At 43.3% G+C, this 14,405-nt stretch overlaps 1 protein-coding gene across 1 annotated transcript in view; it reads left to right on the top strand.

Annotated features, from left to right (window-relative positions):
* Nucleotides 1-14,405, top strand: part of kalrna (kalirin RhoGEF kinase a) — a gene marked incomplete at both ends in the record, with an annotated part of 193,373 nt that overhangs the window by 154,472 nt on the left and 24,496 nt on the right. The window contains 6 exons of the mRNA XM_080498258.1: nt 8,611-8,811; nt 10,757-10,842; nt 10,935-11,078; nt 12,016-12,081; nt 13,280-13,398; nt 13,718-13,784. Of these exons, the coding sequence (XP_080354384.1) occupies nt 8,611-8,811; nt 10,757-10,842; nt 10,935-11,078; nt 12,016-12,081; nt 13,280-13,398; nt 13,718-13,784 (683 nt within the window). The remainder of the gene's footprint in view (nt 1-8,610; nt 8,812-10,756; nt 10,843-10,934; nt 11,079-12,015; nt 12,082-13,279; nt 13,399-13,717; nt 13,785-14,405) is intronic.

Below are 14,405 nucleotides of genomic sequence, written 5' to 3'. Positions count from 1 at the left end.
CACCATTGTCTTGTAGCGCCACATTAGGTAATAATGTAATAAATACTCAACTCATTATGTAATGAAGCCACATTTTGTAATAATCTGTTACATATTACAACAGTTGTTACAAAATGTGGGTGTTTTTTTTTTTAGAAAATGTAATAATTTGGTGCATGATGCACTAACTTTTGCCATTTAACGGTTCTATGTTTGATAATGAGAACAAATGAGGATTTCCTCATGTCCTGCCGACACGGTGGCGGAGAAGGCAGGACTCTAAATCAGGTTGAACTTTTCAGCTCAGCTGCCATTGTGGCTGGAACATTTTTAAAGTTACAAGCCATTTTCTATTTTCTTGAAGAAATGAAACCAGATTATAAGTGCCACTAACTGAATGTAATCATTTAACCTGCATTTTGTAATCACCGTTTCAACATGTAATTATTACGAAATGTGGCAAAGTTTATTAGTAAATGCGCTCAATTTGTTGTTGTTTTTTTAAATGTGGAAGATTATTAGAAAATGAAGCGTTATGACATAATGAGTTGGAAAATGTATTGCATTAATATTGCACCATTATTGTATAATGAGGCACTACATCCTGTAGGTTAACCCCCGAATCATAAGGAAACAAACGGCCCCTGAGCCCAGGACCAGTGGTTGTGGTGAGGAAAGCCCAGGGGGGCCCAGGGGGCCCAGGAGGCCCAGGAGGCCCAGGAGGCTCAAGAGGCCCAGGGGGCCCAGGAGGCCCAGGAGGCCCAGGGGGCCCAGGAGGCTCAGGAGGCCCAGGAGGCCCAGGGGGCCCAGGAGGCGTAGGAGGCCCAGGAGGCCCAGGGGGCCCAGGAGGCGTAGGAGGCCCAGGAGGCCCAGGAGGCTCAAGAGGCCCAGGGGGCCCAGGAGGCCCAGGAGGCCCAGGAGGCCCAGGAGGCCTAGGAGGCCCAGGGGGCCCGGGAGGCCCAGGAGGCCCGGGAGGCCCGGGAGGCCCAGGAGGCAGGGCGCCGCCTCCCTCGGTGAAAACACAGAAGACGGTCATTCCTGCATGGTGACACATGGTGCATCAGGATTTCTTGCTGATTCCTGTTGTCGTGGAAACGCGGTGCTTTGATGGGAAATGCCTGCAGGTCAGCCTGCAACACTTTGCATGTGGAAAAACGTTCCTTCAACTCATGAAGCTTCTTATGGTTTGATGTTGAGCAGCTTCTCGCTGGCATTTCCATGGTTCCATGGTTGGGCTGAAGCTGAGATTTATTATATTGTCCACATTAGCACTTGTTGCCCTAGAACGTTTCGGTGGGAGTGTAGCAGGATACTGTTGTCCTGCGCTGACACCTAGTGGTTCCACATGGTATCCATCGCTATGTGTTTGTGTGTTGCTTGGATGTCACATGACAGTCATACAAAGGGTGTAGACAACATGGTGCTTCCCAGCAGCATTCGGAGTAAAGAGTTCTAAATGTAAGCACCATTTGCAGATTTAAATAATTGCTATTACTTGTAATGAAGATGGAAGTACTAAAAGTTATATCGTCTCTCTGTCCTGCTCACTAACTTAACTGTTAGCTTCAGGATTAGCATTACCTTTTTTTTTTAAATTTACTATTGTTTACTATTTCACTAACTACACTTCAGTGGAAGAGGACTGACTCCGCTTGCCTGAACTGACTCTGACTCTGACTGTCAGTAGCATTAGCATTAGCATCAGCCTCATCCAAAGTATCTGTGATGTGCTAGCAGCCTTTAGCATTAGCTTTCCTTCAGAGGCGCTGTCAGTCAGTGGTTCATCGCTGCTGTTTCATCGCTGCCTTTTCGTCATTCGATCCTGAATTAGTTTATGTTGAGAAGCACTTACATGTAGATTATAGAGCATCTTCCTCAGAGGCCAGGATGGAGAATAAGAAGCACCACAGTGATTGAAAGACGAGCCGCTCCGCCTGCTGAGCCTCCTGTGTCGAGGTTGTAGAACAAGATTTACAGTGACTGGATTTCAGGGAAGCTAAAGATGCAATCCAGCTGTTTTTCAAAGGAAGAGTAAGAAACTGAGGCGCTTTAATGAATTCAGTCGGAATTAGTGGATTTAGTTTCAGTGAACTTCTGGTGGATTCTTCTGGAACGCTGAGAGGTGTGTGTGTGTGTGTGTGCGTGCGTGCATGCGTGCGTGCGTGCGTGTGTGCGCTGCCTCCACTCTCCGACCTGGATAAAGGTTAACTGGCTGCATGTGGACTTTCTCCTCACGGTCCATGTCGCTATGCAGCTGAACCGGTTCCACTGGTTCCTGTGGACGAGATCGATCCGGTTCAATGAACCCGCTTCCCAATAACCTTCTGAATAGTTTGCGACTTTCCTGTTGGTGGGACTTGTGGAGCGTGCAGTGGTTCCACAGCATTAGTTTGAGTGTCGGTACAAGTTATGATAAGACGTCCACAGTCCAGGTTCATTAAACTCCAATAAATGCGCCGCGGTCAAGCTCCGCCTCCCGGGACAGGGACCTTCACAAGTCCCTTTAAGGGAATTTCAATGAACTGAAGGAATGAATTACTGGAGACAAGAGGACATATGCTCTCCAAAAATCAAGTGTAATTCCATAAAGAAAGGAAGATTTTCTTTTCTCTATTCATTATCGGTGTTTTTTTCTCGTAGCAGCGACAAGCGGCCGTTTGAAACCTGAACATTAAATGTGTCGTCGTCGTTTTCAGACAAGCAGAGTGATGCTGAGTCGACTGTTTACCTGAAGATGTGCTGGAACCTGCACTGACCTCCACACACACATTAACACACACATTAACACACATTAACACACATTAACACACACATTAACACATTAACACACACATTAACACACACATTAACACACACAATGACACACACATTAACACAATGACACACACATTAACACAAATTAACACACACATTGACACACACATTGACACACACATTAACACACACATTAACACACACATTAACACACACATTAACACACACATTGACACACGCATTAACACACACATTAACACACACGTTGACACACACACGTTGACACACACGTTGACACACACATTAACACACACGTTGACACACACGTTGACACACACGTTAACACACATTAAAACACACATTAACACACACATTAACACACACATTGACACACGCATTGACACACACATTGACACACACATTGACACACACATTAACACACATTAACACACACATTGACACACACATTAAAACACACGTTGACACACACGTTGACACACACATTAACACACATTAAAACACACATTGACACACACATTAACACACACATTAACACACACATTAACACACACATTGACACACACATTAACACACATTAACACACACATTGACACACACATTAAAACACACGTTGACACACACGTTGACACACACATTAACACACATTAAAACACACATTGACACACACATTAACACACACATTAACACACACATTAACACACACATTGACACACACATTAACACACACAATGACACACACATTAACACACACATTAACACACATTGACACACGCATTGACACACACATTAAAACACACATTGACACACACATTAACACACACATTAACACACACATTGACACACGCATTAACACACACATTAACACACACGTTGACACACACGTTGACACACACATTAACACACACATTGACACACACGTTGACACACACATTAACACACATTAACACACACATTAACACACACATTAACACACACATTGACACACGCATTGACACACACATTGACACACACATTAACACACATTAACACACACATTGATACACACATTAACACACACGTTGACACACACGTTGACACACACGTTGACACACACGTTGACACACACATTAACACACACATTGATACACACATTAACACACGCATTGACACACACATTGACACACACATTGACACACACATTAACACACGTTGACACACACATTAACACACACATTAACACACACATTAACACACACATTGACACACACATTAACACACACAATGACACACACATTAACACACACATTAACACACACATTAACACACATTGACACACGCATTGACACACACATTAACACACACATTGACACACACATTAACACACACATTAACACACACATTAACACACACATTGACACACGCATTAACACACACATTAACACACACGTTGACACACACGTTGACACACACATTAACACACACATTGACACACACGTTGACACACACATTAACACACATTAACACACACATTAACACACACATTAACACACACATTAACACACACATTGACACACACATTGACACACATTATTGAGTGAATTTAGTGAATGACGGAGTTAAAAGGCATTGAAACAATCACAAAATAAAAGCTAGACGAGGCTCTGAGGGACAATCACTGCAATGAAGCTGCACTTTGGACAATATATCTGAGGTCTGCAGTCATTTTAAGTGCACCGAGAAAAATTATTGAAAATCGAATCGAAACTCATAGATCCCCCAACTTTACAATTTTTAAATTGTAAAGTTTACCCTGCCTGTGATGCATTCAGGCAACATCTGTAAATTGTAGTTCTGACGGTCCTGTGCCTGTGAGGTATTCAGAAATCGTTAAAGTTCTCAGATTCTTGCCGTGAGACATTTGAGGTTCGTCTGAATATTCTTGTGCTCTGAAAAAAACGCAGGTTGTTTTTTTTCCTCCTCGAAACTGAAAAGAAAGAAAAGATATAAAATGTTGTATCAGAACGGCAACATGTAGAAGGTCAGACGCTTCGGCCTGCTGCAGACTGTGGAGCACTTGTTGTTTAGAAACACGTTTAAATCAGTCTGTGGTTCAGCTCATTGTTGGACGAATAAATGAATGAATGAATCAATGAATGTGCAGAAGGAGGTATTTGTTTGCTCGCTGAGCAGGTTGAGACGTACGTTGAGCAGAGAGGAATGAGAGGAATGTCGTCTTCCCAGATTACTGTCTCTTCCCGTCACTGACAGACGGCCTGATGGGAAGAGAGGAGGAGGAGTGAGGAGGTTTACTGTGTTTACTGCCTCGACTTCATCCTTTCATCCTTTCATCCTTTCATCCCACATCGTGAAAAAACACTGCATCACAACAGCTGTTTTCTGTGTGTAAAGGAGTTTATCTGGAGTTTATCTGGAGTTTATCAGGAGTTTATCAGGAGTTTATCTGGAGTTTATCTGGAATGTATTAGGAGTTTATCTGGAGTTTATCAGGAGTTTATCTGGAGTTTATCTGGAGTTTATCTGGAATGTATTAGGAGTTTATCTGGAGTTTATCAAGAGTTTATCTGGAGTTTATCTGGAGTTTATCTAGAGTTTATCTGGAGTTTATCTGGAATGTATTAGGAGTTTATCTGGAGTTTATCTGGAGTTTATCTGGAGTTTATCTGGAATGTATTAGGAGTTTATCTGGAGTTTATCAGGAGTTTATCTGGAGTTTATCTGGAATGTATTAGGAGTTTATCTGGAGTTTATCAAGAGTTTATCTGGAGTTTATCTGGAGTTTATCTAGAGTTTATCTGGAGTTTATCTGGAATGTATTAGGAGTTTATCTGGAGTTTATCTGGAGTTTATCTGGAGTTTATCTGGAGTTTATCTGGAATGTATTAGGAGTTTATCTGGAGTTTATCTGGAGTTTATCTGGAATGTATTAGGAGTTTATCTGGAGTTTATCAGGAGTGAACGGTTTGATCAGCACATTCAAAAACATCCCCAGTCTGGGTAAATAAATACCGTATTGTCTGGACTACACGTCACTCTCAATATCTGAGTGACGTATCTGATGTCACATCTGTCAGGATGATGTCATAAAATGGTTGGAAAACACAAGTTGCACTTACTTTTTTATGTCCAGACAAAGTTTCACTGTCAGTTGTCTCATCCAGCAGCAGTTTGTTGGGTTTTTAGCTCCGGATTCTTTTTCTTCATCATGGACACTATATTAGACACTATATTTGCTTGTTCTGCTGTCCCGTTTCTGTTGTGCTGCATATTTTATTTATTATTTATATTCTATCGATTTTTCTTTTTGATTGCTCTGTCAGCCAGGTGTGGTCATAACGGTGGCAGCATTCTGTTGTCATACAGTGACTTCTAGTGGTCACAGATGGTACATGCTGGTACTTTTATTTATATACAACTTTCTTCTGAATATAAGTCCTCCGATCAAACCACAGAAATCCTGTGAAATGTGGTCATTGTTATGCAGTAACTGCTTGGAACGGATCCCTGCAGGTCATGATGATGCTGATTGTAGACAGAGGACAGTCTTTTTTCTACATTTTCATTTACAATTTGTGTCTGTAAAGCGAGTTTATATTACTATAGTTTTCGTCACAAATATTTTAAGGGCTTGAACAGGTTTCTTAACATCATTTCAATATTTGTAACTGTTTGTAAGTCTAAATCTTTGTTCCGTTTAACCCTTTACTGACGTTGCGTTTTTAAAGTATGACAGAGACGTGACATTTCCAACAACGCTTCTCTACTGTGTGGTTCTTTGTTCAGGAGATGAGAAATTATGTGATTGTTTTACTTGTTCAGCGAAGAAGAAGTCAGGTAAGAAGAGAAGGAGGAGGACGGAGTGTGTTCCACTTCCAGTCCCGTCAATAGAGCCATTCATTGTGTGTGTGTGTGTGTGTGTGTGTGTGTGTGTGTGTGTGTGTGTGTGTGTGTGTGTGTGTGTGTGTGTGTGTGTGTGTGTGTGATTAAAGATGGCGAGTGATGGGGATTTTAACAGAACACACTCTTGTCTCCGCGGCGGCTGCAGGACAAAAGGCGTCCTTGTCTCGGTCTCACCTGACTGGACGTCTCGCCGCGTCACACACTCACTGTTAGTCATGAACCGAGGCTGTGACCTTAACGCTTCATGATCATTACTGCTGCGGGACCATAATAGATCAAATAAGTGAGAATCACAGAGCTGCTATTGTGCCACACAGAAAGTCAAATCATGTTCAAAGAATTAGCAGAGATGTGTTCTTCTGAACTCAGATAAAACTGGTGGAATCGGAAAAAAAAGTGGACAAAAAATTTTCATTCAGCTTTTGACAGATGTTGGAGATAGGGATCTTTTTCTCCAACTTTTTATTTTTTTTACTAAATACTGAAAATAAAAATTTTTTAAAAACACACACTTGACCTAAAATTTAAAAAATAAGTGTTTATAAGTAATTTATGATACTTCCATCCCACATGAGGAACTCAGTAATCACAGCAGCAGCACATTGCACAAATATATGAAAATAAGAACATTAAAGAATAATGGATATTATAGAAAATGTAACTGTCCATTTTTAAAACCCATTTTTACTCCTTGGCTTTTAATCCAGCGAGGAGCTCTGCTCCTTTTTTATTATTGCCATTTTATTGTTTGCACTTTGTTTTTATGTGTATTTATGTACTTAGTTGTTATACGTAGTAATATACGTATTTACAGTCAACCTGAGGAAAGTAAACAACCTTAACGGAAACGTAGCAGGAATTTTCCTCAGTGTGTTTATCAGCTGAAGCTCTGCTGGTGTTCGTGGTGGTGATGATGATGATGATGATGATGATGATGATGATGATGCACGTCGCTCTCCAGTCCCTGGAGTTGATCTAGAACGTTGTGCTGACGCAGCAGCTCTGCAGCTCTGCAGCAGCTCTTTCCTCCATCATGACGTCGCTTCAGTCAGCTGTGAAGCTGCTGGACGCTCTTCTGATCACATGAGTGAGCAGCTGGGGGGGGGGGGGGGGGTGGGGGGGAGGAGGAGGAGTCAGTGGTGTTCAGATGACTCCTCCTCCTCCTGAGGAGGTGTGCAGAGGCGTGACCACTCTGACTGAACTGGTCCAAAATAAAGCTGAAACATCCAAAGAGAGGCTGAAACGGTTTAAACAATCAGGATTAACTTGGTTCTTAAAAAAAGGTGGAAAAAAAGTCAAAAGGAGGAGAAAAAATTAGATTCAGAACCTGAAATATGAAGAAAGAGCTGCTCTTAATATTCATGTGAATAATAGTAATAATAATAATAATAATAATAATAATAATAGTAATAATAATAATAGTAATAATAATAATAATAACGGTGACTCTGTGCTCTTAATATTCATGTGAATAATAGTAATAATAGTAATAATAATAATAATAATAACGGTGACTCTGGGCTCTTAATATTCATGTGAATAATAGTAATAATAATAATAATAATAATAATAATAATGGTGACTCTGTGCTCTTAATATTCATGTGAATAATAGTAATAATAGTAATAATAGTAATAATAATAATAATAATAACGGTGACTCTGTGCTCTTAATATTCATGTGAATAATAGTAATAATAGTAATAATAGTAATAATAATAATAATAATAACGGTGACTCTGGGCTCTTAATATTCATGTGAATAATAGTAATAATAATAATAATAATAATAATAATAATAATAATGGTGACTCTGTGCTCTTAATATTCATGTGAATAATAGTAATAATAGTAATAATAATAATAATAATGACAGTGACTCTAGGCTCTTAATATTCATGTGAATAATAGTAATAATAGTAATAATAATAATGATAATAATGACGGTGACTCTCCCCAGTGGGCGGCTCAGATGGGAAGACGACGTCGGTGGTGAACCTCCACCCACAGCCGTCCCTCAGCTCCATCCAGTCCAGCTCCCCGGGTCCCAAACGCTCTGGAAACACTGGAAGTGGCTGGAAGTGGCTGACCAGTCCGGTCCGTCGCCTTAGCAACAGCAGCTCCATCAAGAAGCTCCCCAACAACAAGCAGAAGAAGACGGGTGAGACGGGTCGTGTCTGCAGAACGTCACTGTTCTTCTTGATGAATGCATGAACTTATTCATGTTTCACTGTCATAGCCGTTTAGCTGCTAGCTAGCTAGCTGATGAACTGAATGGCTTGTTTCTAGATATGGGTTAGTTGAGGGTTGATTTGGTTGGTTGGATTTAATTATGAGATGAATGGATGTAATGGTTGGTTGGTTGGTTGGTTGGTTGGTTGGTTCATGATGGTTGGTTGGTTGGATTTAATTATGAGATGAATGGATGTAATGGTTGGTTGGTTGGTTGGTTGGTTGGTTGGTTGGTTGGTTGGTTGGTTGGTTCATGATGGTTGGTTGGTTGGTTGGTTGGCTCATGATGGTTGGTTGGTTGGTAGGTCGGTTGGTTGGTTGGCTGGTTGGTTCATGATGGTTGGTTGGTTGATTGGTTAGTTCATGATGGTTGGTTGGTTGGTTGGCTGGTTGGTTCATGATGGTTGGTTGGTTGGTAGGTCGGTTGGTTGGTTGGCTGGTTGGTTCATGATGGTTGGTTGGTTGATTGGTTAGTTCATGATGGTTGGTTGGTTGGTTGGCTGGTTGGCTCATGATGGTTGGTTGGTTGGTAGGTCGGTTGGTTGGTTGGCTGGTTGGTTCATGATGGTTGGTTGGTTGATTGGTTAGTTCATGATGGTTGGTTGGTTGGTTGGCTGGTTGGTTCATGATGGTTGGTTGGTTGGTTGGTTGGTCAGTTGGTTGGTTGGCTGGTTGGTTCATGATGGTTGGTTGGTTGATTGGTTAGTTCAGGTTGGTTGGTTGGTTGGCTGGTTGGTTCATGATGGTTGGTTGGTTGGTTGGTTGGCTGGTTGGTTGGCTGGTTGGTTCATGATGGTTGGTTGGTTGGTTGGTTGGTTGGTTGGTTGGTTGGCTGGTTGGTTCATGATGGTTGGTTGGTTGGTTGGTTGGTTGGTTGGCTGGTTGGTTCATGATGGTTGGTTGGTTGGTTGGTTGGTTGGTTGGCTGGTTGGTTCATGATGGTTGGTTGGTTGGTTGGTTGGTTGGTTGGCTGGTTGGTTCATGATGGTTGGTTGGTTGGTTGGTTGGTTGGTTGGCTGGTTGGTTCATGATGGTTGGTTGGTTGGTTGGTTCATGATGGTTGGTTGGTTAGTTCATGATGGTTGGTTGGATGGTTGGTTGGTTGGTTGGTTGGTTGGTTGGTTGGTTGGTTGATGATGGTTGGTTGGTTCATGATGGTTGGTTGGTTGGCTGGTCCATGATGGTTGGTTGGTTCATGATGGTTGGTTGTTTGGTTGGTTGGTTGGTTGGTTGGTTGGTGAGGTGGTTGGTTCATGATGGTTGGTTGGTTGGTTGGTTGGTTGGTTGGTTGGTTGGTTGGTTGGTTGGTTGGTTGGTTGGTTGGTTGGATTTAATTATGAGATGCATGGATGGATGAAATGGTTGGTTGGTTGGTTCATGATGGTTGGTTGGTTGGTTGGTTGGTTGGTTGGTTGGTTGGATTTAATTATGAGATGCATGGATGGATGTAGTGGTTGGTTGGTTGGTTCATGATGGTTGGTTGGTTGGTTGGATTTAGTTATGAGATGAATGGATGGATGGATCTAAGGGTTGGTTGGTTGGTTGGTTGGTTGATGGGTGAATGTTTATTTGTTTTTTGCGTTGCTGCTGGATTCTTTGGTTTCATGTCTTTGTGATGGTTGGATGATGTTTGTTGTCTGGCTGACCAGTAATGGTTTAGTTAGTTGGCTGAATGGTGGATAAGGGTTTTATCGATTGTTTTACTTGTTTGCTCAGTGATTATTTTATGTTGAAGAATTTGTATTTAACTGTGCATTATTGTTATTATTATTATTCATGCACAGACGTTTCCGGGGTGCTAGTTAGTTGATGGTTGATCTGTGGTCTGGTGGTTAAATGAGGATGTCCTGGCTAATGGACAAGTGGCTGTTCAGGTCCAGGGACGGGGAGAGAGGACAGCGAGAAGCACAACGACCTGGACCAGTCCGACGTGGGCCTGCAGGACGAGAACGTCGACCAGGTTCGTGATGACGGGACGTATGGAGAGTCTGAGGTCCTGGTGGAGGGTGGAGGCTGACGGTGTGGGTGGAGGCTGACGGTGTGTCCCTTCAGGTGGTCCACAGTAAAGATGGGAACCTGCTGACCAAGAGCTCTGGGATCCAGAGCGGCGGGGAGGAGGAGCAGGACGAAGAGGCCCCCACTCCTCTTCCTCCTCCCATGGAGATCATCAAGGACCCGTCGGCTCAGGACAGCAAGGTGACCAGGAAGAGACCGGGAGCTCTTAGTTTATAGTTTTCTTCAACTGTTAGTCAGAAAAAGTGAAGTAACCCAAGAGCAAAACAATAGAAACAAGAATCCAGATCATTTGAACGTCTGGATGTTTTTATTTGTGATTAAAAGATGAAACTGTTTTAGAATTTTAAAAGACATTGTGCTGTGAACCAGTACAAGAATTCATATTTACCAGAATTTCACAGTATGACTGAATAAAAAGCCTCATTTGTGGCTATTTTACTATTAGCTGTAGTGAAATTATGATGTAATTTTTTTTTTTAAAGGGAGTTTTTGTATTTAGTTTATATTTTTTTTGTTTTTTTATGTGTATTTTCCCTGTCATTTCTTTTAAAACTGACCTGAACTGCATTTATCTTCATATTTGATCACAACATTTAGTGTTTGTTTCCATGAAGCAGTTTGGATTTGATAGCAGGGACTGATCGCTTCCTTCCTCTGCTCCTCTTCTGCTCCTCCTCTGCTCCTCATCTTCCTCTGCTCCTCCTCCTCTTCCTCTGCTCCTCCTCTGCTCCTCCTGCTCCTCCTCTGCTCCTCATCTTCCTCTGCTCCTCCTCCTCTGCTCCTCCTCTGCTCCTCATCTTCCTCTTCTCCTCATCTTCCTCTGCTCCTCCTCCTCTGCTCCTCATCTTCCTCTTCTCCTCATCTTCCTCTGCTCCTCCTGCTCTTCCTCTGCTCCTCCTCTGTTCCTCCTCTTTGAATCTTCCTAACGTGCTTCTCTCTCTCTCCACCTCCCTCCTCCTCCTCCGTTCCTCCTCTGCTCCCCCCTCGCTGTTCTCCTCCTCCGTTCCTCCTCTTTGAATCCTCCTAACGTGCTTCTCTCTCTCCTCCTCTCCTCCTCCTCCTCCTCCTCCTCCTCCTCCTCTCTCAGTCTTCGTCCTTGCTAACGTCCCTGCAGTCGTCCTCTGAGGCTCCCAGCGCTGCAGAGCTGGTTAGCGCCATAGAAAAACTGGTTAAAACCAAGATGGTGAGTGTTTTGAAATGTTCCACGCAGGAAGAGCTGCTGATGCCTGAAGCTCCACACTGGCTCTGATCCAGGAAACTCACATGAAACCATATTTACAAGTCTTATGCCATTTTAACAAACTGGCACGCAACAATTAAACCTGGAGTTTGAGATTGGGGCAATAAGAAGAGTGTGTCGTCTGCATAGAGCTGAACCAGGCCTCACCTGTCGCTTCCTCTGAACACATGTTTTCACTTTCTCTCTCCAGTCTCTTGAATTTGGTCCAACTTTTATTTGCCGATAAAATTGTGTGAACAAGATCATTTTTCATTCATTTGAGCTCTTCGTCGTCTCATTTTACCAGATCAGACTTATTCATTTATAACCTTCACATTTCACTTCCAACCTTTAATAAGAGTTGGAAGCAGGTCTGAGAAAAGTCTTTATTCTCAGAGTTCCGTGGCTCCGTTATTTATTTGAAACTTAAATGAAGCCTGTTGCTCAAAGAGCACATTGGAAATCATTGCTGCTTGTGTAGGATTTCAATGTTTATTTGAAACATTGTTGATCAGCCCTTGTCGTAAATAACTCATTACTCATTACATTGTTGGACTGAATGAAACTTATGACTCAGAGAAAAATAGTACAGAAAATATTTACCATGGAGATACATTTTAATACTATAACTCTTGAAATCTGTGCAGGTCTGATCTGTTTTTGTTTTTACATTCGTTACATCATGAATGAGGGTAAGTTATTAGACATGTGAATCACAACATTTTGACATAATTACACATATAGAATAGAAAGACTTCATTAATGCTAATATGGACCCACATCCCTACAGCTGTAGTGTATAGAAACTTGTTCATAACACACACACACACACACACACACACACACACATAATTGGGCCTCATTTATTTTGAAGCGTTTTGTAGAAAGTACCACTCGAATACCTCATAAAAAGTATTTCAGCAGGATTCCTACAAAGGGTTAAAACATCCATGAGGTTTGTTATGAAACTTCTCATTTTGTGTTCACGTTTATGAAAGTTAATTTTCAGTTGTGTACTTAAAGTCACAGAACTACTCTGCATTAAGGGTCACCAGTACCCCATGTCCTGCTGCCCCCTGCTGGCTCATTACAGCACTGCACCCTCATCAGGATTTCATGTATCTGAATCCAGCTGTGACCTCTGACCCCGTCCTCTGTACAGACCCTGGAACCAGGAGCGTATCCCGACTTCCCCACCGCCTCCCCGCCGGAGCAAAGCACCCCGGTCCAGCCCCGAAACCCCGAGCTGGAGCAGAGAGCCAAGGCCATGAGGGGCAGGATGTGAGTTCTGGCACAATAGATGCTCAGATGTTTCATTACACTTTTGTCTTCCTTACAATGGCAGTGGGCAAAATTCTCATGTTCTTGGTTACCGTATGAATGTTTGCCCCTGATAATCATGGAGTCTGAACATAGAACCAAGATGGTTGAACCCCAGTTCTTCTCGAGGTCGAGCTCTGAAGTCTCCGAGTTTGAAGTTTGAAGGCGACGCTGGAATCTGGATGACGAGTTGCTTTAAAGGATGAATGGAAGCAAGTTTGTCCAGTTTAGGATCAACGTGAGTCTTCATGTAATTCAGTGTTTCACTGTTGCTGCTCAGGTTCGTCCTGAAGGAGCTGATCCAGACCGAGAAGGACTACGTCAAAGACCTGGGCATCGTGGTGGAGGTGAGTGTCTGACGGAGCGCGCAGCCACGGGAAGCAAAGGAGAGGTGAGACGGGGACGACCCGTTGAGACGGTGACGACCCGGTGAGACGGTGACGACCTGGTGAGAGTGTGACGAGGACACGGTGACGACCTAGTGAGACGGTGACGACCCGGTGAGACGGTGACGAGCTAGTGAGACGGTGACGACCTGGTGAGACGGTGACGACCCGGTGAGAGTGTGACGAGGACACGGTGACGACCCGGTGAGACGGTGACGAGGACACAGTGACGATCTGGTGAGATGGTGACGAGGACACGGTGACGACCTGGTGAGATGGTGACGAGGACACGGTGACGACCTGGTGAGATGGTGACGACCCGGTGAGACGGTGACGAGGACACGGTGACGACCCGGTGAGACGGTGACGACCCGGTGAGACGGTGACGAGGAGACGGTGACGACCTGGTGAGACGGTGACGACCCGGTGAGACGGTGACGACCCGGTGAGACGGTGACGAGGACACGGTGACGACCTGGTGAGACGGTGACGACCCGGTGAGACGGTGACGAGGACACGGTGACGAGGACACGGTGATGACCCGGTGAGACGGTGACGAGGACACGGTGACGACCTGGTGAG

This window comes from Blennius ocellaris (assembly GCF_963422515.1).
Source record: "Blennius ocellaris genome assembly, chromosome: 6".
In the NCBI taxonomy this organism is placed as follows: domain Eukaryota; kingdom Metazoa; phylum Chordata; class Actinopteri; order Blenniiformes; family Blenniidae; genus Blennius; species Blennius ocellaris.
This window is presented reverse-complemented; position numbering and strand designations above follow the sequence as displayed.